Source organism: Magallana gigas, chromosome 2 (assembly GCF_963853765.1).
Source record: "Magallana gigas chromosome 2, xbMagGiga1.1, whole genome shotgun sequence".
NCBI classification, from domain to species: Eukaryota; Metazoa; Mollusca; class Bivalvia; order Ostreida; family Ostreidae; genus Magallana; species Magallana gigas.
In genome coordinates this window covers 15821370-15846598 of record NC_088854.1, presented here as the reverse complement: position 1 = coordinate 15846598, position 25229 = coordinate 15821370, and the positions used below count along the sequence as shown (strand labels likewise).

General features: G+C 33.5%; 1 protein-coding gene and 3 long non-coding RNA genes across 6 annotated transcripts; 3 read left to right on the top strand and 1 right to left on the bottom strand.

Annotated features, from left to right (window-relative positions):
- The first annotated feature begins 8212 nt into the window (after positions 1-8212).
- On the top strand, positions 8213-9304 carry LOC105336645 (uncharacterized). Its single transcript, XR_010710099.1, has 3 exons — positions 8213-8354; positions 8634-8792; positions 8928-9304. It is a non-coding gene; the product is annotated as an uncharacterized lncRNA (long non-coding RNA).
- A 1828-nt stretch (positions 9305-11132) lies between these two features.
- On the top strand, positions 11133-13016 carry LOC105336651 (uncharacterized). Of its 2 annotated transcripts, XR_010710814.1 has the most exons (3): positions 11259-11406; positions 11516-11582; positions 12621-13016. It is a non-coding gene; the product is annotated as an uncharacterized lncRNA (long non-coding RNA). The 2 variants fall into 2 exon arrangements; XR_010710813.1 differs by having other exon boundaries at positions 11133-11582.
- Positions 13017-13695: 679 nt separating this feature from the next.
- LOC136272755 (uncharacterized) lies at positions 13696-17335 on the bottom strand. The gene is made up of 3 exons (XR_010710815.1): positions 17194-17335; positions 16112-16477; positions 13696-15042 (listed from the first exon to the last, which is right to left on the bottom strand). It is a non-coding gene; the product is annotated as an uncharacterized lncRNA (long non-coding RNA).
- On the top strand, positions 13754-25015 carry LOC105336675 (uncharacterized). Of its 2 annotated transcripts, none has more exons than XM_034448195.2 (12): positions 13754-13867; positions 14043-14360; positions 14725-14772; positions 14877-15088; positions 15681-15770; positions 16141-16480; positions 17150-17320; positions 17534-17662; positions 18164-18281; positions 19115-19364; positions 22559-22647; positions 22733-25015. In XM_034448195.2, the coding sequence occupies exons 2-11, from the start codon at positions 14048-14050 to the stop codon at positions 22586-22588; spliced, it is 1701 nt and encodes a 566-aa protein (XP_034304086.2). In that variant the 5' UTR covers positions 13754-13867; positions 14043-14047; the 3' UTR covers positions 22589-22647; positions 22733-25015. The 2 variants fall into 2 exon arrangements, with proteins under 2 accessions (XP_034304086.2, XP_065931307.1); XM_066075235.1 differs by having other exon boundaries at positions 19115-20403.
- Positions 25016-25229: the final 214 nt, after the last annotated feature.

Genomic DNA, 25229 nt, shown 5'->3' with positions numbered 1-25229 from the left:
GGCGTGATCAAATCTATCATAAAGCCCGAAGGACTTTATTGGATTTGATCACGCCCCGACCAAAATGATCACCTCATAACACTCAAAAAATGATTCCTTATTCCTTATATAATAGTATGTATCGGGAAATGCAAGTAAATGCAATGCAGCGCTGTCACTATCTAGGTCATTTAGACTGCTGTTCCGTGTAACTCCAAAGATATTGCTAGTATGCGTATGGTCACACAGGGATGGGCAATCGATCTGATATGACATAGAATATTTTGTTGGATATAATTACCCTTCTCTTATTTTTAACATATCTTTGAATTATATTTCTTTAACATTTGATGTTGATTTAATACGATTATTAATACTGTTCTTGATTTATGTTATATAAGAACACTCAGTTAAAATGAATATGCTAGGGAAGTCCTTGGAACAGCCGCATTGGAGCTCATTTAAGGCAATACTCATCGTTTTGACTGGAACTAAGACGTGAAATTGACATTGTTGAAAAACGTTTCACTGTCATGATCAAAGCGGAGAAAAATATGATCTGATAATTTACTGATTACATTCATGGTATGTTGGAGAATAATGACCTCAGCATCTCTTTATTTCGGCAATGGTTCTAACAGAGTAGTTGTTAATGGATTTTAAAAGGTTTTTACCAGGAACTAAACGTTTTTCAGGTTCACCATTTCAGAAGTTGGATTAGGTGTAAAGAAGAATAATGACCTCCGTAGAATAATGACAGGTGGTCATTTTTCGACGTAGAATAATGACCCCTCTTGCTGTACAAAAATTGGATTTTTCTGAAGAAAAATGACCCTTTTCTTCATGTTAAACATGAAGAGAAATGACCCCCGTAGAAAAATGACCCCCGTTGTAAACAAGAATAGAATTTGGTATCCCCGTATCTACGATATCTTCACTCTGTTCAGTTGATTTTGAAGTTATGAACACCGAACTTGTAAAGAAATCGCTGAATATAGTTTTTATATCCGTAGCAAACACACTTACATTGCCACAAATTGATTAGTAACAGTTACGTCTCTCTTTTCTCGACGACATATGGCGGGAAATGACGCTGCACTTGTGTAGAAATCTGCTGAACTATACTTGAAACTTTACCATGAATAATTCTTAATATACTTGAAACTTTACCATGAATAATTCTTAATAAAGTTTTATTTAAGAAATAAGGTATCATACTTGGATGTATATCGGGATATAAATACGGGTTGGCCACGTGATCAAATCCCATAAAGCCCGAAGGGTTTATACCCCCCTTGATTTTGATCACATGATCTTAGAAACACACGCGTTAGGTATAGCTAGGAAGTTTCTTAATATTTATAACAAGGGTCTAAGGGCTTCTATCATATCTCAATGAACCCATTTAGCTCACTAGAACTTTGTCATTTTTTAAACTCCTCCCTTTTGTACATCAAACGAATTACAGGGCAGTGCAGGAGACCTAGAGGGCTATCATGTCCTGGTCTCAAATTTGTACGGGTACCACCAGGTGGTTCCGAGTGATTTATATCTCCCTTGATTTTGATAACACGATATTTACTGCCTCCAAAGTTTTCAATGCTCCTACAAACTATTTATGCATTAATCGTCTTGATATTAATTAAAGTATGCCAATGATGACGCAATATATATTTTCTGTTCGAGTACTCTCAGTACTTTGTCTTACTATTTTTCTTACTGGTCGTTAGCTGTCTGCTGTTAGTGGCTCCTAACTTCAGCGTGGTTATAATGCCCAGCAAAGGAGTAAACTATTCATAATTTTGGTTTCATCATTAATTCTGGTCGAAGCACTTGCACATCCAGTAGTTTGTTGTAGGGGAAAATCGTCAATGCAAGTATAATTCATGAACAGTGTCTACTCTTTCATCGTTTGATAGTGTCTTGTATCTCGAAATAATTTCAATGTGTTGTCACTTTTAAAAACATTAAATACATGTAAATGTAACTCGTTAAGATGACAACCATACCCCGATACAATACGTCAGTATCATGTTGTAACCGAAGGATTTTTATTTTCTAAGATATGCCCTTTCTTTCACTTTAAGTTTATTCAAATATGAATTATAATTTTTGTTACTTTCTGTGAACTGCAGTAAAAGTTACAATATTGTAAATACTATTTCACAGATAATAAAAATTATACTGAAAAACTTTAATCTATAAGGGGGTCATTATTCTACAGGGGTCACTTTTCTTCATGTAGAGTGTGCTCATTTTTATGAAAATGACACTTATTCTTCAGGAAAAGGGTTATTTTTCTACGTAAAATAATGACCGGTGTCATTTTTATGCGTAGAATTATGACGGGGGGGGGGGGGGGGGGCATTATTCTACGTCGAAAAATTACCCCCGGTCATTATTCCACGGGAGTCATTATTCTACTTTAAACCGGAATTCCACACCCTCGTTAAAGCGGGTATTATATTTATATACTCTCCCTTTTAAAATCACTAATTATAGAAACTCGACCGATTCAGCTGCATCGCATAATGACTTTTGCACTAATGTAATGCAAAAAATAAAACGGCTGACAAGACAAGGATTTCACCATATACTGCATTGCTACAATTGGTTTTGATGTTTTTAATAGTAAAACACTCTCTGAAAAAGACGCATGTTTTAACAAATTGATCAAAGTTGTCCCTTGCAGAATCTGTAATCTAATAAACTTAATGCAAGAGCAATTGAAACATTATAAAAAATACAATCACTTAACATTTTATGATGTTGGATGTTATTTTAGACCGTGAATCATCCGCGCAACAGAACTGTCCTTCGCTTTTTCTACACAACTTAACGTATATCCATGACAACAGAGTCATTATGTAGTGTGACCCTGCCAATGGCTCCACGGACGGATGTTACAACAGAAACCAAATAGCGTGATTTTGCGATTTCACGACGTGCAACTCATCAGTCAGATTCCCTAGTACGCTACTAAAACATCATATCTCTTCTATATCTGCAACTTAACAAACTTATAGATTATATTAATTATTATTTATTTATAAGTTATAAGTTCTCCCAAAACCATATTCAGACATCCTTTTAAAAAAAAAAATTGACAAAACTACCTTATACATCCATACAACTAATTCCTAATGCATGTGAACAGTACATGAACCTATGCTATATTGTTAGCTATATTGTTAGCCATTAGCGTACGATTACACAAATAAACTTGCGTGATTTCATTAAGAATTAATAATAATATCAATATAACCCTGGTCGTTATTGGCATGGAGACTCTCTATGTGAAAGTCCAGACGATACATGAGGTGAGTTGTTTCATTATTAAATCTAATAATTTTAGATATGGGGATAATTAACGTACTGGTCGTGAGAGCTGTTTGATGTCAATATGACTACATAATTGATATACTGTTATGAAATTTTTATTTAGTATTTCCCACTATACATCGGATAAATCTTAAGACTCTAAGACTGTGGTAGATTTTCAGAGAAAGTGAATGAGAGATGTACAATCTTACAACAGGATGTGTCGTGTTGGCACGAATTACACAATCCTCTCTCGCCAACTTTATTTTTTAAATTTTGCACATGAAAATTCACCGATCTATTGATATTAAATACAAATAAGAGCCATGTTAGCAAAGTTTGAAAAGATGTCATGATTTGTCGATATCTGTCAGTGTTACTTGTTTTTCAGCCAATGGATTGCATTATTGTGTCCACTCGGAAACAGTCGACAGTGTTCAGTTCATTGTACCATCAATCCCGAGTCAGTAAATTGTACAATGACTTTCAAAGTCACATGCTTTGTATGTAACTTTAACTTTTCTCTCACGAGTTTTACAGCTAGGTGTATAGATTCTTTCATTCAAACACTTTGAGTGTCACGTTTCATTTTATAACGCCTTGGATCAAATCATATTTTGATTTTAATATAATGAGAAATTATCATACAAGATACTTATATTGAATTGATAACTAGAAACATATTCAAACTTGGCTGATTACTATGATGGTCTGGATATTAATCTTCAAAGATCAAGTTCTAAACTTAGTTTAGTTCGGCCATCATATTCCGATACTGTAGTTTTTCAGAAAACTGTCAATGACGTTTAGATCAACTAGTATCCAATTTCATGTGACCGGAAATAAATGTAAGATTTCATTAACATTATTTTTTTTAAAGGTGCGTTTGTTTGGTCGTTAAGCCTTCATTAGAACACTATATAGATCTACTTATAATCTTCAATTACATAACTCGACAGATAATTCCAGCCCACATGAAACTGTTTGATTCCTGTATGAATTTATTGAAATCAGGTTGTTCAGGGGAGTGGCCCCTACATCTACAGTACGGAAGCGACACAAATGGTTGATGCAAGAGAACCCAGTCGCGATTTTAAAAAGACGGTGATGGAAACGCTGTTCTGTAGATGACTTATTTTGGTAAATACAGCTCGCTATATCTTACGATATCTCATCTGATACTGATAATGTCGTTATTTGTTATATATCCAGTTTCAATCTCATGCTGACGTATCAAATGAGCACTATCCTCAATATTAAACAAATATCATTGATTTTAAGATAAAAGTCTGTGTTCATTATGTATGGTCATAAAGAAAAACCAATTCATTTTGATTTTTTATTCTTCTTTTCAGACTCCTGACGGAAGTGTTGACAAAGGATAATAATTATTTAATTTTTGCAACGTTTTTTTATCGATATCTATCAAGACTAAATAATAGATACAATGAATTCTTCTTACAGCTTAAAATATAAATATCTAAAGCATATAACCCCCTATTGATCTAACACGTAACGTCACAAATATCGGGTTGCTTTTCTTTAAACTTATCCCCCAAAAATCTTCTCGGTGATTAATTACAAGTTATATTTGGTAACCGTCTTAGCTTTCACTCAGCGGTATTGATGTAGTGTTGGCTGCAGCAGTTGTCGTCAGTAACGTCATAACACTCGCCACTCTTAACGCCATTGTCGTCTGCTGTTGCTATAAAAAGACAATAAAGAGAAAATAATTTTGTGGACATCAAACGACAATGTCCAAAGAGACAGATAATGAAGAACACTAAAATAACCAATTGTCTTTAAGAATGATAATTTCACGGTGCTTATCAATTCAGGTGCTTTAAACTCGTATACATCAAAAACACAACTACAAACAGTACGTTCTTACATTTCTCAATGAATGATATACATGTATTCGTTTTATCACATGTTTATCTCAATATAAGGTGGGTATCATTCATAGCCAAGGTTCGGGGATCGAAAACACACAACTCGTACTCATCGGATAAAAATCATCACAATCCATGAGAGATCATATATAAAGTTTAGGTTTAAGACAAATGACTAGAAATAATTAGAAATCATTTAACTATAATTATACATTTTATTCAACAGACAATCCACCAGCTTATCACTTCAATGACGAATAACAATTTTATGTAAGTTAATATTATCTATACTTTATTTAAATACAATTATGAAAATTACGTTCAGATACATCATCGAGTTCAAAAAATAGATAGAATTAATCAAGATTAAATATTGAAACTAAAATGTGTATACTCTACGTGTAGTCAAAGGGACCCAAAATATCACAATCAAAACCAAAATATGATTTGTTTTTTCAATTTACAACAGTTGCATGACTTGTTTACTAGTACATATATTTGTAGCTACTAACGAAATGATTTAATGAAATGGAACAATCGTCGTCAAAGCTGCCATTTTCTGAATATGGAAAGCAAGAAAAAAGTGAAAAGATGGAACCTAGAGAAGAAACAGACCAAATGTAGATGCAACAGACAGACTCAATACTGTAGACCAAGGTAACGTAGTGAAAGGTACTAGAGAATTAGAGGATGGCGAAGAGCTACATCGTTGGGGAAAGGTCTTACTTTTGGAAGGAAATGGAAAGTTTAGCGTTAGTGATATTGCTGCATTAAAAGGTACAGAGTAAGACAATGGAATCAAGAACCACTGAAAACGTTAATCACGGTGACCGTGCAAAGCCAAGTGAAAATAAAATGCTCTCAGGTTCACAGTCAGTGCTAAAGTGAGGCACTGTTTCAAGTTTCTCCAACAATAAACAGGTGGAAACGGGGTCTAGTGATAAAACCATTCGCTTTAAACCAATAACCATAGCATTGTAGTGATGAAAATCTTGTCAATTTAAAAACAACACAAATATTTAAGGTACCATCCACAGAAGAGAATCTGGAATTCAAAGCAATACAGAACTTGAACACGTAAAATAAGTTGATTTAAAAAAAACAAATAGGCGTATTACAAAATCCTTTTCATTGTACTAATGGACAAGTTATTAATGAGCGCCAGAGAATAGTCCCGGAAAATCCCAGAAAACCCGTCTTAAAGCCAAAAAGAATTATAGAAAATCTAAATTCAATAATGAACTTTTTCTGAGACTTTCAGTTTAATGCTGAAAACTACAAAACGTTTGGATTCAGAGAAATCAAATAATGACAAATTACGAGAGGGTTTCGGTGGGAATAAATCGGATCATAATCAGACATCAGTATCTAATTCCCATAACAATCTCTGTGATTATGAGCAGGGACCTTCAGAAACTATTACTATTGTCATAAGGAAACGCTAACTTCAAATTGACAGAGAAAAAGATGATATTAAAAGGGAAGATAAAACGACGGGGAAGGCGAAAGAGTTTGGAAGAGTAGGCAAAAAAGTCAAGAAGTCGAAAAAAAGGGCTGATAAACTGAAGAAAAATAATAAAAAGAGACAAAAATAACATTGTACCAATGAAATCGGTCACGCGGACGACGATGAATTTTCATTTATGGTAAGCAGTCACAAAATTGATAATCTAAGCTTAGATCGAGAATTAGTGAATTATGTCAATAAAAATCAGCCCGCAGCAGCCCAGACGTGGGGACAGTCGGAAGGCGACAGTAGGTGTAAGTCTATTTTCTAAGGCCTCGTTTCTAATACTCTCTCTCTCTCTCTCTCTCTCTCTCTCTCTCTCTCTCTCTCAATACGATCCATGGGAGTGATTTTCTTTGTGGGAATGTTTAACTTACATTCTTTTAGACCCCGAACCATTTTTGATGAAGACGAAGAAAGCCTTACTGAGTTGTCCAATACGAATGACGATGACTACGTTAATATGATAAAGTACGGTCAACTGTTTGAATTAAGACGCAAATGTTCTTTGGCCCAGTGTCCAACATCGATGACAAATGAAGCTTCCTCTCTCTATTTATTTCAAAATATTGAAAGAATTCTGCACTCAATGGATATCGATGATGATTTTGCTTTACCAGCAATTAAAAAAACCTGAAGGGTGGAAAAGGTCAATATCCAGACAAAAAATAATTGAAATGTCTATGATTTTTGCACAAGTTTTATTATTAACTTTATTTTTTTTTTTTACAGAGGTAGAAAATTCTACCACGTTTGTGAAAGTAAGCGGAGTTCTTTCTTTGGTGCAAGATTTGGAAATGTTGTATGATATGGTGTCAAAGTATCCAAGATTAAAGTTCTAAAATGATATTAATTTCGTTTTATTCTTATATAATGTTACTTGCAGGTTTCAATGATTTAAAAAATGTCTGTTGATTCAATTAACATTTATCTGGTCCTTACCAGTCCCCAAAATTCAAATTAAATAGCCAGGCGGTTCAAAAAGTTCAGATTATCATCTTAATGATTAATGAACTAGATACTATCAAAAACGAGGACATGTTACGTCCCACCTATTACACAGCCAGCATAAAATGTAGTACTATATGAATTCAATCTTTGTTAATTAAAAGTAAATCTGAATTATATTCTTAAGATAAAGTTAATACAAATAATGATATTCTATGTACGATCTTGTATCTGGAGAAATTTAAAATAATAAAAATTATATTGAATATAACAAAGAATAAAATTTTTCAAAATTAAAAAAATATTTTATTTACGGCTTATTTATGAGAAAAACTAAATAAAATGAAAAAACTTTTTCTTGAGAAAAACAAACTTTTCCCCCTGTCGTTAATATAACAATCTGTAGATATATTTCTGATTAGTACTTTATTGTATGCTGTGGTTATTAAAAATGAATTCCTCCTTCAAATTAAAGTTCGTGTGTCGCTTATTCATCAAGTGTGACTAAATACAACAAGATAAGATGTATGCCAATTGTCAAAATTATTCACGCGAGAATGTTCGAGATTAAATTTCGGTCACCCACGAGGACAAAGAAGCCGCCCATTGTTCCTCGAACTTTATGTCTTCTTTGATGAAAGGAAACCAATTAATATGGCTTTTACTTTTAACTTATCTTGATTTTGCAACACCTGATAATAAGACAGGTACGTCATTCTTGATTAACTTCTGCCATAGCAAACCATTTTGTTAATGATATGCAAACCTCTATGTTATTTCTACTACATTTATTGCACACAACACGAAATGTACGAAGTATTTTATTTGTATTTTATCGTTAATATTCAAGCTATTGCATTTTTTAAATCATGATGAAAAGCCAGTTTCTTAACTGTGAATTGAAAAAATAATGATTTGATTGCACTTTGACTCTCCCTACTTCAAGACTTTTAAAGGTTTCAGTTCGTTGTGTGTGGATATTACAGATGCCCCACGGACGACTTGGGAGAGTTGGAATAAATGTAATACCACTTGTGGTAAGGGTCATCAGACGAGGTCACGTGCATGTGTTGACATAGAAACCAATGAAAATTGCACTACTGTATATACTGAATTCCGAATTTGTTCAGGATTGGACTGTACAGGTACTGAAATATCGTACATTGAACCAAATTAGAAAAAAAACATAGCCGTTCTTGCTTTTGGGAAATATGAATGGGTAAAATTGTTATTGGATGGTTAAATTTCTTGACAATTTAAACTTCCAAATTCTTTTCTAGGAAAGTCAAATTCTTCTCGTCGTCATAGAAAGGTTCAGAAAGATGACAACATTGGAATTGATAACGCAGTAAACAGCGCAGTGTACAGTTTGGTTATCTTCATACCAGGAATCATTGGCTTCATTTTTGTTTGTATACGAACCCACAGGAAAACAAAAATGGAGGAAAAACAGCTTAGGGAAGTGGAAAGACGAAAACTCTCCCTTAGAAATGATGACATCACATGAAACGTATTAGTGAGCAAAAATACCCAGTGAAGATATGCTTTAATATCCGTTTGTTGACATTAAACTTCATCACATGCTTAGAAGCGAATGTGTTGTTTTGTTTGGTTCATTGACGATGTAATGAAGTATGTATGTTCAGCCATTCTAAAACATTTGATGTTACCATATTTTTTACGTTGTTTGGCTGATTATACAGAAAATTGTACTTTGGTACACGGGATGAAGAGTATTTCTATTTGGAGATTAAAACAGAGACCGTTTTATGTATATTTCGTAAGCTTAACCAGTGAACAAATCCAGTCAACGATATATTCTGTGACTCATTGTACATGTATACTAGTATTTAATTAATACACCTACAGAAACTTCTCAATATAAATGAAGAAAATTATTAATCATCTATTCATTTTCGTTAGAAATAATGTATTCTGGAGAGGAGACTTGGGCGACTGCCGCTGGCGTTTTGTGAGCTATGATTATGATGTTTGAGCAACGTAATGGTCATCAAGACCAATAAAAAAGCGAGATTGGTGCCCATCTGGACACAACAATGACAGTATGGGCCGAAATTGCTTCCTACAAATATCATGATAATCGATAGTAATGCAATTGTGTTCTTTGACAATTGGTTATCGCCAGGAAAGGGAAGTTTTCGCCACTGATTTTGTCAATGGTATTTTCTTTGCTGACCTTTTCTTATTTCATAATTGGAAATTTTTAAACTTTGTCCTATCACTTAAAGCCTGGTATTTGATAACCGTTGAGATTAATGTATGGTTAAAAAAGATTAAATTAATAATTTTATGGGAGAGAATAACAAGCTTAAGTTATCTGATATCGATTATTTAGTACTTTACGATGAATACATGTGATTTTACATTACGTAGGATATTTAAAAATTATCTTTTGTAATAAAACTAAATATATGTAAATTAAAAAGTGTAATAAATGATTTCAAAAAGTATGGAATATTATGGCTATAGAACACGGGATCGGTTTTCTTGAGAAAGCAAATAAGTTTCGGTAGAAAAATTGAATTTCCTATGAAAAAAATACTACATAAATATGACAACTTGCTCTGTAAGGTTGATTGACTGTTTCAAAGACACTTAATCTAAAATGTGATCATAAGATGACCTCAAGTTATTGATAAATACCAACTGTATTTTTTAAAAACTATATCAAGCTGGCAGTTTGCTTACAAGTGATATTCATTTTACAAACAATTTTTTATAGAGTACCGTTATGTTGGCGAAAAGAGAGCTAGTTTTAAACATTGCAATGAATATCATTGGACCCTACATTCCAAGTCAAATATCGACTTTTTTTAATGCAAGGGTTACGTACAAGTTTAAAGTTCTCTCATTTATTCAACGAAAGAACCATTTGAATAATCTTTTTACTTAGAAAAATATTTTAGAAAAAGGTCTTCTCTGTCACTTTCTTTCTACAGTACTGATTGTCCTCGGGTTGTTGTGATGTAAGTTATTACTTTTTAGAATATTTCTGTATACTTAATATGTATGAAACAACAGTAAAAATGAAATGTATTACTTATATATAGCACCTGTTAGGTGAAACACATTAAAAACAAAATGTGATATCATACTTTCTAAGTCTGTCCTATGACATGTGTAGCTTGAAAGAAAACGGCGGGTGCAAAAACCTTGGGATTGATATTGTCATCCGGCTCTGTGTATGTAAAAGGTTCGTAAAAAATAATCTCAAATTAAATTTTAAAATGAAATTTTTTCCAACTCGGATGTGTTTCGACTGGAGGTGATCTCTCATATTGTAATTAGATTTTGTCTGTGTCCTGTATTTTGAAAACAAAAGATGGATTATAATTACTACCAAGTGAAGTTAAGTCAACTTTTGGCCGGTTTTTTTTTAATTAATTACGATCACATGATTGATGCAGTAAATATCATAGGTTTTAAAATCGATATAAAGGTTAGATTTTCTACATGGAGATAGATGGATCACATAACATGAATTAATGATCGTAATATTTTCCTTTCACTCTCGTACCTAATTTCATTAAGCTGAACTCGTAAATAAATCTATGTGATACGCAAAATCTGGGATTTCGAATCTAAAATACGCCCAAGTCACCTATACTGGTGACTACCTCCCTTATTTGTAAGCTCCTCACACTATCAAACAGTGTAGCAATACAAATACTATCGGCTCTGCGACAAATTGCTCACAAGCTCAATAAACGACCTCGCAAATAGATGGAATTGATGATGGTAGATCCGATTCTCCTTATCTTCCATTGATGTAAATGACAATCACGTTTTTGCATTTTGCAGAATATTATCTGGAGGAATTCATTTTAGTTTTTTTCATCTTCTACAGATCAGGATGGGAATCTATTCGTATTTTCTGATACTGGTTTTTCTTGTCGCTGTGTGTGAATTTGCAAGTAAGAATTTATTTCTATTTCTTATGTGTAAGCGGTTTGGCAATCAAGTTAAAGTAACTGAATTATAACATTTTGTTTCTGATAAGATAATGAAAGTTTCAAATTGAAAAAAAAAAAATCTTAAATGGTAATTGTAAAAATTACAACAGAATTCTTGTATTTTTTCTTTGAACAAATGAAACATTAGTCATAAAGCACTCTCGATTAACGACATTTTAAGTTTTCTTTAGAAGGACTTAAACACGATTTCAGCTCAAATTTTAAAAAATTTATTTTTACAATTTTAATATTCAGAATGGTCAGTATGAATGTTATTAATGCTTTGACAAAATTTAAAAGTTAAATATCGAGTTTCAAGCAAGTTACCAAGTAAAGAATTTAACGTGCCGTAAACAATGTTCAAGTCCTGTTATTGTTTACATATGTGTTGTATTGGTATAAGTTTCAATCTAATGTTGCTTTTTGTTGTTGATTAAATTATCTATGAACACATTGAATCAGTTTATCTTGTTTGTCACAAGTTATTTTGTCAAAGAAATGGTAATTTGTAATCAAATTAAAACTCGAGCTTTTTTTACACAACGACTTCTTTCCTTTATATCTCGCTTGTGGTGTTCTAACATTCAAATTTTGGTCAATCATTCAAAATACACAAGTAAATAATTTTATACATATAAATTAAAAATAAAATTTTCAACCCAAATCGTGTCTAGTTCTTTGTTTTTGCAAAAATATATTTATTTTCATTAGAGAACTTTATCACTAGACACCACCTTTTACAATGACAAAAAACCTCAATTAAAAAAACCCCACTATTTACGACCAACGACATTTATTATATATCGTTCAGTAAAGAAAATAAAACATGTCTGATTAACAACAAGTCCGCTACGTGTATCTACTATATATACTGGATGAAAATTGCTGTTATGATTTAAAATGATTGTCGAAGGTTGTAGACATTCATATCGAATTAAAGAATAGAGAGATAGAAAGATAGAGAGAGAGAGAAATCCAACTGGTTTGATCTTTCTTCAGCTTCTTATCCCGCGGACTTCACGGATTTAGACGATGTCGACCTCCTTCTGGAAGACAAAAGGAACTTTGTACCAACTGACCCGGAAGCAGACTGGATTCACGCAGAATCAGTACCATTTAACCGAGACAACCTGATGACGATTAACCGCCGGTCTGTGTTTAACTGGCGCAGACCCGGGAGTCGGCCTCAATTTGTGATTCCTTTTTACCGGATCGGGGACGGCATTAATTACCTGTTTGACAGCGGAGTGCGGCCGACCAGATTCGGATCCTCCAGGTCGAGGATGGCCCCTTATCGCGGCATTCGACCGTACTAAAAAGCTGACAGAATGAAATCTTGCAGAAATGACTGTATATACTTATGTCTATTCTATTTATAAATACTTTTGAAAATGAGGCTATTTTGGTCATTTAATTAAAAAAAATTCAAGGTTTTCTTTAACAATTGATTTGTTGTAAAATTTGTCAATTTGGTTCAGATTTTATTTTTTATTCTGTTTTTTTTTATGTTAAAAAAACGTTATCATACAAGTTTAATATCTTAAATACTATGATTTTTATTGAAAACGAAATATATTTTAAATTAAATGAAAAATGCCAATGTAAGACATAAAGGGGTAATGTTATTAAAAGTGTTTTTGAATTTAAAAAAAAATTAACATTTATGAATCGAATATGTAAGAATTATCATTGCAAAAACTTTGAAAAGATATATTTTAAAACTTTGATATGACTAGTATTCCTAAGTACCCCATTTTCTGTAAGAAATTTTCTTAGACTTAAAATGACTTTCTACAGTTTGGATATTAAGTGAGCTTTTATTCAAATCTTTCAACTAATATAATTTTATTTTTGCGACAGTTCAATCTGAAAAACATTAAATTCGACTTTGAAAAAAAACCTTATAATCTTACAAAGATCCAAGATAGTATAATCTTAATTTTTTGTTATCATACAGTCTTATCAAGGGGAAAATCGAAGGCTTCAAAATTTGAAGAATTTTCACCATTTAGTATCCTAACAATCCATTGTATGGGAATCGTGGACGGATCTGTAATGAAAAAGGAATTTGTTGGAGAATTTTTGAGAATGATAACACAACTGTAAATTATCTATAGAAGTGAGATAGTTTATCTAATTTGCCCTACAATAGAGATGTACATATACATGTAACATTAGGTTCGTCTGCTATCAGTGTGATTGGGTCGAGATAAAAGATCAGTTGTTCAATAAGTCAGCGTATTCCGGTAAGCTTATCATCCATGTACATTATCAATGTTTTATATTATCATATCCAAATTTTTAAAAAAAATCAAAGTTGTCAAACTTGATTAGATAAATTCAAATAATAACAGCTGGTTGTTTTGTCCTATATTATTGATTTGTAGCTACAAATAATGATATTTTTAACATGGTGCATAGTCAGAATGTTGAAGTTGCTACCAGGACTGTTCCTTGCAACATGGCTGGGTATTGCTCGATCGCAACAAGAAGACCTTCATTATATTGGTGTTGGATACAATATGTTGACCGGAAATCCAGACGGTAGCTTGGTGACAAACGGAGGAGTCGATCCAGGTCTGCTGTACACTCGGAAAATTCTGGAAGTTACCGGGCATGACTCGCCGATGAGAGTTCAAATCGAACACCGCCACAGCTGTGCCCAGCAGAATACTACCTCCATGTATTTTGGGACAAAATCGTATCAAGACAAATTAAAAATGAACTTTAAATCTTCAGGTTTGAAAATAACCTTGTTTTACAAAACGGATTACATTTCTGGTTCTCTGACACAATAAAAACATAGTGCCTTTGTTTTTAGCACGAACCACATAAATCCGCTAATCTATGATATATAACATAACATTGCATCTACTTCAATCAATGTTCGATACTACAAGTAACGTACAAACTTCATTTTTGATGCTTTTTGTCAGCTGTTTAACTCTATACAATACCGATGTAAAAAGAAATTCCAAGTCTGTCGATTGGTTACAATCCACCAAACTCTTCACTCGGATACATGAATAATTCAAATATAAAAATGGTGCTTAAATATACAAGATTTTAAAAAGCATTAAGTATGAGAACTGTCTCTTTTCAGGGGGTGGAAATTTCGGGCTGGCATCATTTTCATTTACCTTAAGTGCGAGTGAGTGTAATTTAATATCTTTAACGAAAATTTTGTTTTAAAACTAATCACAGTCATTGATATTATAAAGCTTTTTTTATTTTCTGACAAAAATGTTTTTGTAGGGTATCAAGAAGCTCACAATCAAACTAATGTCGAGCGGAATGTGATCCAGGATCAGCAGTCTGTGTGTAATTTGGGTCGTGTGCGATACATGTCAGAACTGGCCAGAGCACAAAAATTTCCCATCACGCCCAGCTTTGCTGCCACTGTCTGTTCTCTTCCTGTAACCTACAACCAATCAGAATACATGGATTTCTTGGATCACTGGGGAACGGTCTGGGTTTTTTTTTTTCAAGATACAGAAAATTACATTTACAACCTTTAATTATATGTGTTCATAAAATATGGATTATCCTTTTAAAAATATTATTTCGTGTGTGATCAGAAAATCTGTTGAAGGTATAAAGTAGATATAATTTAAAAAACGATACTAAACTATTCGTTTGAAATTTCTCCAAGCGTTGTTCCATGTGAGACTGAGGCTCGTTTACACGTACTTAAAGTACCGTTCACATGTACTTAAAGTACGTGTATCAGTAAATGTAGCTCTGTTTTATTCCATAAGTGATTTACGCCCATTAGTAAGTTCAAATGATGATGACTATGGTGAGGATAATTGACGATTTTTGATGGCTGCATTCTATACTTGAACACATGCAGTAGCTTGCAATGATCTAATTCATAGCACCGGTTAATTTTGATGCTATATTAAGCTACCAGTATCCTCGTTTACTTGATATGAAATGAAAGTAAAAAACATTAAAATTTGACACATTTAGTCTCTTCTACCATGTGATTTATTTAAATTTATGTACATAAAAGTACTCGTAGAATTCCTTGCCTAACGAAGGTAGCTCGTTTTTCAGCATGTGACTACGGAGGTAGAATTAGGTGTGAAACGCATCAGTCGGTCTCGAACCTCGCTCACCAAGTTCATGAACCAAGTGATGCACTCAGTGAGTTGTTAGTCTTTACTTTGTGAGATCGAATATTTGATATGAAATCAAGACAATCCTGACAATGTATATAATTATATTTTGTTTTCGACTCAATTAGATACCGATGACAGATTATGATTGGGATGACAGTTATCTGATCAAAAAGCAATGGGTTTACAAACAAACTGTTGACATATGAACATCAGATTATGGTCTTACAACGACCTTCAATATCATATCATTTTTTTCCTTCAAATTAACGAAGAACGATCATTTAAAGATACAATTAAACTGGTAAAAAATTTAGATAAAGGAACCGATCGTATTAACTGATACTGGGCATACAAAAACATGATTACCATCATAATGAAGAATAATAATGCTTCAGGGCGGTTTCGGAATGGAAGTTGGTGGCTCGTACGCCGGATTTTCCGCCTCCGTTGGAATGGACTTTGATAAATTCAAACAAAGCGACACTTTTCGTCAAAATTATGGGAGTCATCAATATACATTACAATCGGGGTCTGATTCTCTTCCGGAACCAATCAGCCTCAAACTGGAGACCATCGATCTGGCTTTGGATCCAATCTACTGGCAGAGGTACGATGAGCTGGTTGCTTCTGGGATATGTGCATCGGATGACCAACAGCACTTGCAGACACGAAAGTCGAACCTTGAACGAGCGCTCACTGAATACGCAGCTTATAAGATGGCGCCAACTCCCTCTGGTAAAAAACAAATTAATCGTGATTCGTTTTAGTCCAATTCACACATTTTAAAAAAGTGAATTCGAGTTTTCCCTTTATGGTCAACCCAAGGTCAAAACGGGCTTATAATGCTCTCAGATATTTGGGCGTTTTTCAATAATTCTATATCTTTTAATTTATGAATTGAGGAATTCAGAATAAAATCAGAATAAAATGACTAAGTTTTGACCCTCAAAACTACAAATACTACTGTTAGAATCCTATATGGTTTTGCTTTCTTCCCAAAATGCAAGTGAGTGTCCTGTCAACATGTCATTTTTCACGTGTTTGTCGCCTGTCTTTCTCGTGAACATGAATATTTCATTTTTCTAATAAGCCGCTATGCCAATGGGAATTTAAAATTCAAAAGCACATCATTTTCGAACACAATTCAATTCGTCTTCAGTTTTGTAATTATTGGTAGAAAATTTATTTAGAATAACATTTGTTGCCTTTAGCACTGTCTCGTCTGCAAATCAATTATTTTAATCAGGTTGGCTATACAAAGTATATGATACATTTGATTTTCATATTACATGTAATTTCCCAAAAGCTGTCTACAAATATACTGTCAAACCAAGATCATTAGGAAACAGGGCAACAGTATAAATCTTAAGTACGTATTTTAAACAACATTTTTTGTTTACCTAGATCCCGATTTGAAAATTCCGCTCGTGTGGCCGAAGGGTACTTACGGACTGATGATGACGATATACGGGTGCCCATCCCATGAATCCTTCACGTGGCACCAAGGTTACGTAATCCAGGACACAGAAGACAGGCACAACAAAAACGCATGGACAACGCCTTCTCATGTCTACGGTGCGTGTGTTTTTGTCTATGACCAATCCGGTCCTTATAACAACTGTAACAACAAAAACACCAGAAGTCGCCTTCTTGTCTCTCAGATCAGTATTGTTAGGTATTACATGTAGTGAAAAAAAAAATGAATGAAAAAACTATACTTGTTAACTAAAGTTCTAAAATTTCATGTCTTTTTTCTGTTCGTACATCTGGTATATTTTTGTTATATAGGTGTGAAAGACGACAAAAGAATTCAGACTGGGTTTTGTATAAAAGGCGTTACCCAGGTGTCGAACTATGATATGGATTGGCCAAAGGGAGACTACTGCATTCTGAAATACGGAAATCAGTGTCCTGATGGTAAGTTAAATGATGAAAATAGATTACGAAGATCATGATGAAATCAAAGAACGGATACTAGTATTTTACAAAATAGTGACTGACATCATATTTATGATGGCCTGGACTCGTCAAACCGTCATTTGATTTTAAGAAGTAACCAGACAGTGAGTGCATACTATAGTATACGTACTCAATTGCGAATTGACGAATATTGACATTTTACGAACATTTAGCAGCATTATATTACCTACTAAAACGTGTATTCTTAATCTACGTTTGGTTGGCGATTTGTTTCTGTAATATTAATTGTCGATCATTCGCATGCGTCAAACTTGCTTCATTGAAATTGAGAGTTCAAAAAGAAAGAATTTGATATCCTCAAGCTTGTCACTAGTGCTTCGCTGATTGTTTACCTTTGTAAAACTCTTTTAGAGAGAGATGGTGATTACAACTTGTTTTCAGTGTAAGGGCGATGAGGGAAATCAACAATGTAGTTTAACGATGCCCATCCTTTCTCAGGCTTTCACCGTGGTTCTATATACTGGGACGATGAAGACCCAGGGGACAGAAACCATAGGAGTGGAACTCTGCCTGATGGTTACTTTGGGACAAATACTGAGGTCGAATACTGCTGCAGGTTGGTAGCTGTGTCAAATAGTTCTTTGAAATACGAGAAAACGGATTTTTTTCAAAATAATATTGCTTCAACTAAAGCTGAGATAACTCAAAAATCTGTGGAATCTTTAGCTTGTAGCTTTAATTTTCTGAGACCATAAAAGGTACATACGATAAAGTGCCTTTAAAAAACAGTTGTTGTCTTTTATGTTAATGAACATCTTTGTATACACTATTATCTATTTAAGGAGGAAAATGTGTTAGTTAGTTTTTTTTTTTTATCTTAAAGTTACTTTTCATGGAGAACCATGACACGGAGATTTGCAATGGGAAATGTTGACATCTTAAACCATTTGAAAGTCATGCATTTCTTTACGATATCATAAGGGTAATTTCATTCTGTTGCAATGCCTAATCTTCGCTGACTTTTTATATTTAGGCGTGTATTGAAACCTGACAAGCTAGAGGGAGCGTTTCAATTGAGAAGTCTTAAATTTGTATTTATAAAACTAACCATTTCATTCAAAAAGTTGATTTTAAATTGTAGAGCGACCTTTCATAGCAATATATATTTGACGTTAATCATTAAAAACCTCCAAATATGTTCAACGTTTATAAAGCGATGTAAGAATATTTTTACGTTTCTGTGAGTTTTTCCTGGTACAAAAAATGCTAAAGTGTCAATGAAAAAAATCTTTTTTGTTTCATATTTTACCCTTTCGTTGATTACAATTCTACCTAATTGGCAGGTTCTTGATTTAAGAAAAATCGTTTAAGCTATTAAAAACTATCCATTATTGATATCCCTCTCGAAGGTATGCTCATGCTAAAAAAATATGGCTTTACTTATGTAAGGGCTGACGCATTACCTTACGAGGCGATCGCTTTGCCCAATGAGAGGCCATTTATCCTTCTACGTCATCGGAGAGGCTGTCAGGTCGTGCACGACATGGACGTGAGAGAGGAAATCATCCAATGGGATACGGAGGATGACGACAACAACAACCATATGTCTGGAGACCACCCATACGAGGACGGCACTGGACACATCAGGCTGCACTTCTGCGTTTACACAAAGAAAGACACTATGTCGTTTTCATCCGTGGTAGGGTGACAATGTAATAAAAGTTAATTGGCAGAATGTTTTGTTACTTTTTTTTCAAAATTCAAATTTTTTTTTTAAACATCACACCTAAGTATTAAGGAAATACAAAAGTACAAAAAAAAGTTGAACTATTTTTAACTTTCATATTGTTGCTAAGAAGGACTTTCAGCCTGTTTTAATTTATCTATTTTTACATTCAGTGTATAGTTCCCCTTATGATTGCATTGGAAATCTGCGACATTCTATTTCCTGTAAAAATACTCAGCCTATTCACGATGCATTAGTACAAATATAAACGTCATCACGCGTTTTGAATATATTATTTATTGTAAGATTGAATGAAATTTACATATGTACATAACCAATTAGATATGCACTTATTGAAAAAAGTCATTAAATCATATCTATTCGTAAAAAGAAAGATTTTTCTCTACAAAGTCTCTGGCACTATATTTTTATACACAAATACTTTATACAAATAAATATCAATATGAATATCTGGATGTCATCGGTGCTATAACACACCAAGGCTGCGCAGACAAATTATCATTTCGCGCTAACGCTCAGTATTCAATTTGTTTGAACAGCCTTAATGTGTAAATGATAGGACCAACGGTATTCAAACATAAGTACTCAAATGCCTAAATTTTACGCATTCATTAACAATAATACGCCTTAAGAAGTATAATTTTGAAAATATTTTTGCAAATGAAATATTCAGAACTGAATTATGAAAGCAATGAGTAATTGACCTTCAGTTAGCCATGTACCTTGCTTGGTTGAGAAACTATATTTTCAAAATGTGTGCATGTCCTATTTTGTCTATATTACTACAGCTTGTACCATTGTACCAGGAACATTGGTGTTTGCTTAAAATGGTTCACAGTTGAGTTTTTATTCAGTTGGGCAATATGGCCCATGAGCGTCGTCATCAGTTCTAATTTAAGCCCAGGAAATTCCCATTCTATTTTGAATGTAAATTTTCAAGGATGAAGTTGAGCAAGAAAGAAGATTAATCTTTCTTCCCTAATAATCATTCGTAGGTATCCAATGATAATTTAAAAAATGCTTTGATTTAGACAGTTTATTAAGATATTTTAATGTCATTTTGTATGTTTTGTTTTTGTTTTGAATTTTTAAAAAATATCCAAATTACGTGTTCATATTATTATAAGTTTGCATGTTTAAAGAAAATTTTAACAAAATATTATGTTACGATTTTTTTTTTACATTTTGACATTTCAAATTGAGATGTACTTTGCTAAGATTATATTCTAATGCTGACTCGATAATTTTATTTTCACCTGGTTGTGAAACGTTTCATGTACTTTCGATTTAAATGATTGATCACAGGGGCTCGGTTGACAGATAGTGCAGTTCTTTATTATTTGTTCCCGAAGACAAACGTGATTGAAATTGTGTTAAACTTTTAGGTATTTCTGTATATTTAATTAATTTTGCAAATATGCTTCCTTATATGAATCCATCGAATAGCGAAAACGTTCAATTCTGTATTTTTACATTTCACATATTTTTGCTTGTATTGCATTGAATCATACATTTTTAAAAAGTAATCTCATAATTGCAGCTGTGTGTGCATATAAATTGAGTAACGTGCGTTTGAACTTTCGGCGAATTAGACTCAATTTTACATTTTACATGCATCTCTATAATTGTTTTATTTAGAAATATGTTTGTTTTGAATAAAGCCCATGCACGTGCTTTTCAAGGGCGGATCCACCAGAAATTTTCGAAAGGGGGGAGGGGGCAAAATTTTTTCAGATGGCACTTAAAAGCAAACAAAAAAAAGGTCCCGAGAGCTCCTGCATTTTCTAGATTTTTACAAAAATAACGAAAAGGTATACGAAATTAAGCCAAAAAAAAAAAATCAAACGGGTCGAAGGGGGGGGGGGTCAAGGGATCGGCGCTGGATTGAAAAAATCATTTGCTTCTGTTGTACTTCTTTATGGGTACATTGGACATATTCTTTTAACATACAGGCCATTTTGCTTCAAAGAATTTATTTCATGCCACGTGTTTATCCGATGATCATGTTTCAAAATCGTGTCGTAAAAAGTGCGAAATTAGCAATCTTTGAGTCTTCCCTTTTTAGATCTCTATTGTGTAATTTCCGCATGCATATATTTCACGATCCCGAGGTGCTCGTCAAGAAAGCGGAAATCGGATACAAGCGTTAAATTGCTGTAACATAAGTATATTTATTTTAATATAACAACTAAGTTTAACAGTATTTCCCTAAATATGGATAAAATGTGGAGCTAGGAATAGCTCTAAAATTAGATTTTCTTTTTTCTTTCTATAAGAATACAAGAGCTGAATTTTTTTGCCGAGAGTTTCATTCTACATTAATAGTGTTCCTGCCTCCAAGTTATTTCTGAACTCTTCCTGGTCGGTAGGAAATGATAAAGAATCAAAAATGATTTATGGATAAAATATCAGTTATATTATTTGATTTGAAGTTAGCACAATGAATGCCATAATTCGTTTAATTTGAATCCTTTGGACTAAACAATCTAAAGGTTAGCTCATTGGGTATTTCTTCTTTACATTTCTAATTCATTAGTGAATTAACCATGTCATTACATGTAGTTCATAATGTATTTAGCACAATCAATTGATGAATCATATAGTATTGTTTTGGCATTTTTACCAAATTGTAAAACTACCTAGAAGAAAGGTTTTACAAATTGTAAACGATGTAAGCATGCAACAACGGAAGGACGGGAGCAATAGCAGACTGAATGTTTAAAGTGTTTCAATTTTTATCAGGTTGTTTTTGGGTAGGTATGACACTAGCTCCTTTTTTCATAAACAAAGAATTGTAAAACGATACTACTTGCCTCCGATATAAGTATATCTGAGTCTAGATTTGCCATTTTAACAATTTCCGAAATTCATTGGCATATTTATTGATGGCAGTAAGAAATTACCACAGGGCAAATGAAATGCTACACACGAATGAGCAATATACGAATTGGAAGTAGTACAAGTTACACTGTATAAGAGTGTTTATTTTTCAGCTAGCCCCCAATATTCTTTAAACTACGGTCTTGTAACATTAAGAGAGCCTTTTAGATTTTGATCCATAAGCAAAGTAGTCTCGATACAGACAATTTCTTTTGCTATTCAGTTCGATAAACGAATTTTGTATTTTGTCCAATCATATTTTTTAGATGCGTATACAAATGTACATGTGCATCTAATCGCTGTTATCCAAAGACCTACATCATGTCCTCCGGGGGAGCAAGACCTAAAAAGAGTTGTAAGTGGGTTTTTTTAAAATTTAGTTTTAATGAAGTCACGCATCGGTAGAGATTAATAATAACAATTTTATTGTATTATTCTAGCTCATAGATACCCATCGTCTGTAGATCGTTCCGTTCTTCCTGATGAACTTCAGAACAATTTCTATCCTGATGTCTTACTTATTTATTCGCAAGAAGATGAAAAACTTGCACAATCATTCCTTACTGAAACCCGAAACAAAATGAAGGATCATAATTACATTGTTGCTGGTTATTTAGACAAACAGGTATGGGTGAACCATGCAGATGGACTTCCGGACTATAAAAGATGTTCTGCTTTTATGTATTTATTCACAGGGAAGAAATCTGTGAAGTACTATCTCGAGGTAACAAAACATGGTCATCTAGGAGATCTTTTGTACGAGGAAAAATTCATACCAGTGTTAACAGAACCCGAGGGAGACTTGGATCTCCCAATGTCCGCTACTGTTTCCTGTCCTCTGAGGTTCTATAAGCAACAGACGTCAGATTGGGCGCCCGCTATTAAAGAGTTTCTAAAGAAACACGCAAAAATCCGAAAAGAAAAGGAGAGGGAACATAAGAAAAAGGAACAGGCTTTTCTGGACAGTATAGAGACTGATGCACCCGTAACATTCACAAATGAACCAACGATTATACTAAAGTCTAAGTTTACCATTATTGGAGACGGTGGCAATATCACAATGAATAAATATACACGTGACGAGAAGGAGCCCTCCATGTCACAACAATACCAGAATGAATTTCATGGTAATCCTTTAAAGAAAGGAGAAAGTATTGGGTCTCCGGAGGTTGTCGATGAATTAGGACCACAATTACGGGACTCAAGAGGCAGCAGTCAAACGCCTTGGCACTTACCGGTGTCTTTTGAAGGCAAACATAACAGCTATCAAAGCTTTCAAAATAGATCAAGCACTCAAGTTGAAGACTTTTCTCTTAGACGCGAAGCCACATTAAATGATAGGCCGTTATCGGGTAGTTTGAATGACGTTGCTTCGAATGAGATGAAACAGTGCTCACCTACATGTAACAATCGTCCAGTTGCAAGAGAAATTCCTACGGAGGCGTCTTTTCCAGACCTCCCATATATTAGCAGCATGGCGAGTCAAAAGCCGAGCAACAGTGACGTCTATAGGAGCAGAGGCGCTCCGATCGAATGCGAAAATCGCCCGAGTCCTAAAGAAGTTTGTTGTACAATGTTTTCGTTTTCTAACATTCCTGACTCGTATGGACCACCATCGGAGACCAACATCCCAATACCCAATCAACAAAAACGACATACCCATGCGGAATGCGTGGAAAACATAGCATCACATGATTCTTTGCAATCCGTTTTGCCAGGAGAGGGGTTGAGTCTTGGTTCATTGCAGGACAGTGATTGATATCGGTCTACTGTATTGAATAAGGACTACATACATGGTATTTACATAATTCTCCAAAAGTGGATGACAGTTCTAGTCGAAGCTCATTTTCAGTTATTCAGAGGGTTTCGTTGAGCCATTTGATTCACCCCTCCCCTTAAAAAACCAAAAGAGATGTATATACCAATAGACAAGAATTTCTCTTTGGTGACTGGAATAGACAATAACTTATGAGTTACATGTTATACGTTGGGACAAAAAATGCGAGAAAAAGGTAGAGGGTCGTCAGCAAAAGTTTTACTTGATCAAGATTATTTACTTTATTACAGTTGATACAATATTTATTCAATGATCAACCAATGTGTCAGTGTCCGTTTGAAACGAGATACAGGATACAGAGCCTCCAATACCCGACAATGGTACCATGCTTTTGTTGAAAATTAGATTGCAAAGTGAAATTTATTACTAGATGAAATTTACATACACTAGAGTTGTGAGCTGTACATATCTTTTATAAATCTATATATATATATGATTTGGGTTAATCATCAGAAAAACCTTGTGGAAACATTGTAATACAATAAAATGTTCTGTTATAATGGTGTCAGTGCCCCTTTAACCTTGTATGATTTATGCTCGCACAAACAAAGATGTATCAAAAGTCAGAAATGAGATTTTTCAATTTGACGATTAACGGATATAATTTTATTTGATGAACGATTTGACTGAGCGATAGTCGATTTCTTAAATTATACAAAATATGCTTGCTAAACACAAATGGCCCCTAAACCTTGCTAAATTTTGTCAAATTGTTCATAGACATGCATTTTTGTAATATCTTTTTAATATTGAAATATTACACTATGTGATAAAAATTATATCTACTATTTTCGTTTTTACATTTGGTTATCGACATATATTTATGCAGTTGTATTTGTACGTGCATTTGATGAGACGATTGTACACAGTAAACAAAAATAATGGTTGATTATTATAATTAATTTTTGTTATCCTTGAATTCTGGTGTTCAAGAAAGAAGTTTGTGTATCATTTGGTAAAAAAAATTTCTACGGTAAATAAAGGTTATGAGTCTATTTTTTAATTTTTGAAATGATACGAAAAGATGGACATATTTTGAAACAGAACAGAATAAGTTGAAAAAGCGATTGTGTGATATAAATAAAAAAGTATACAGCAAT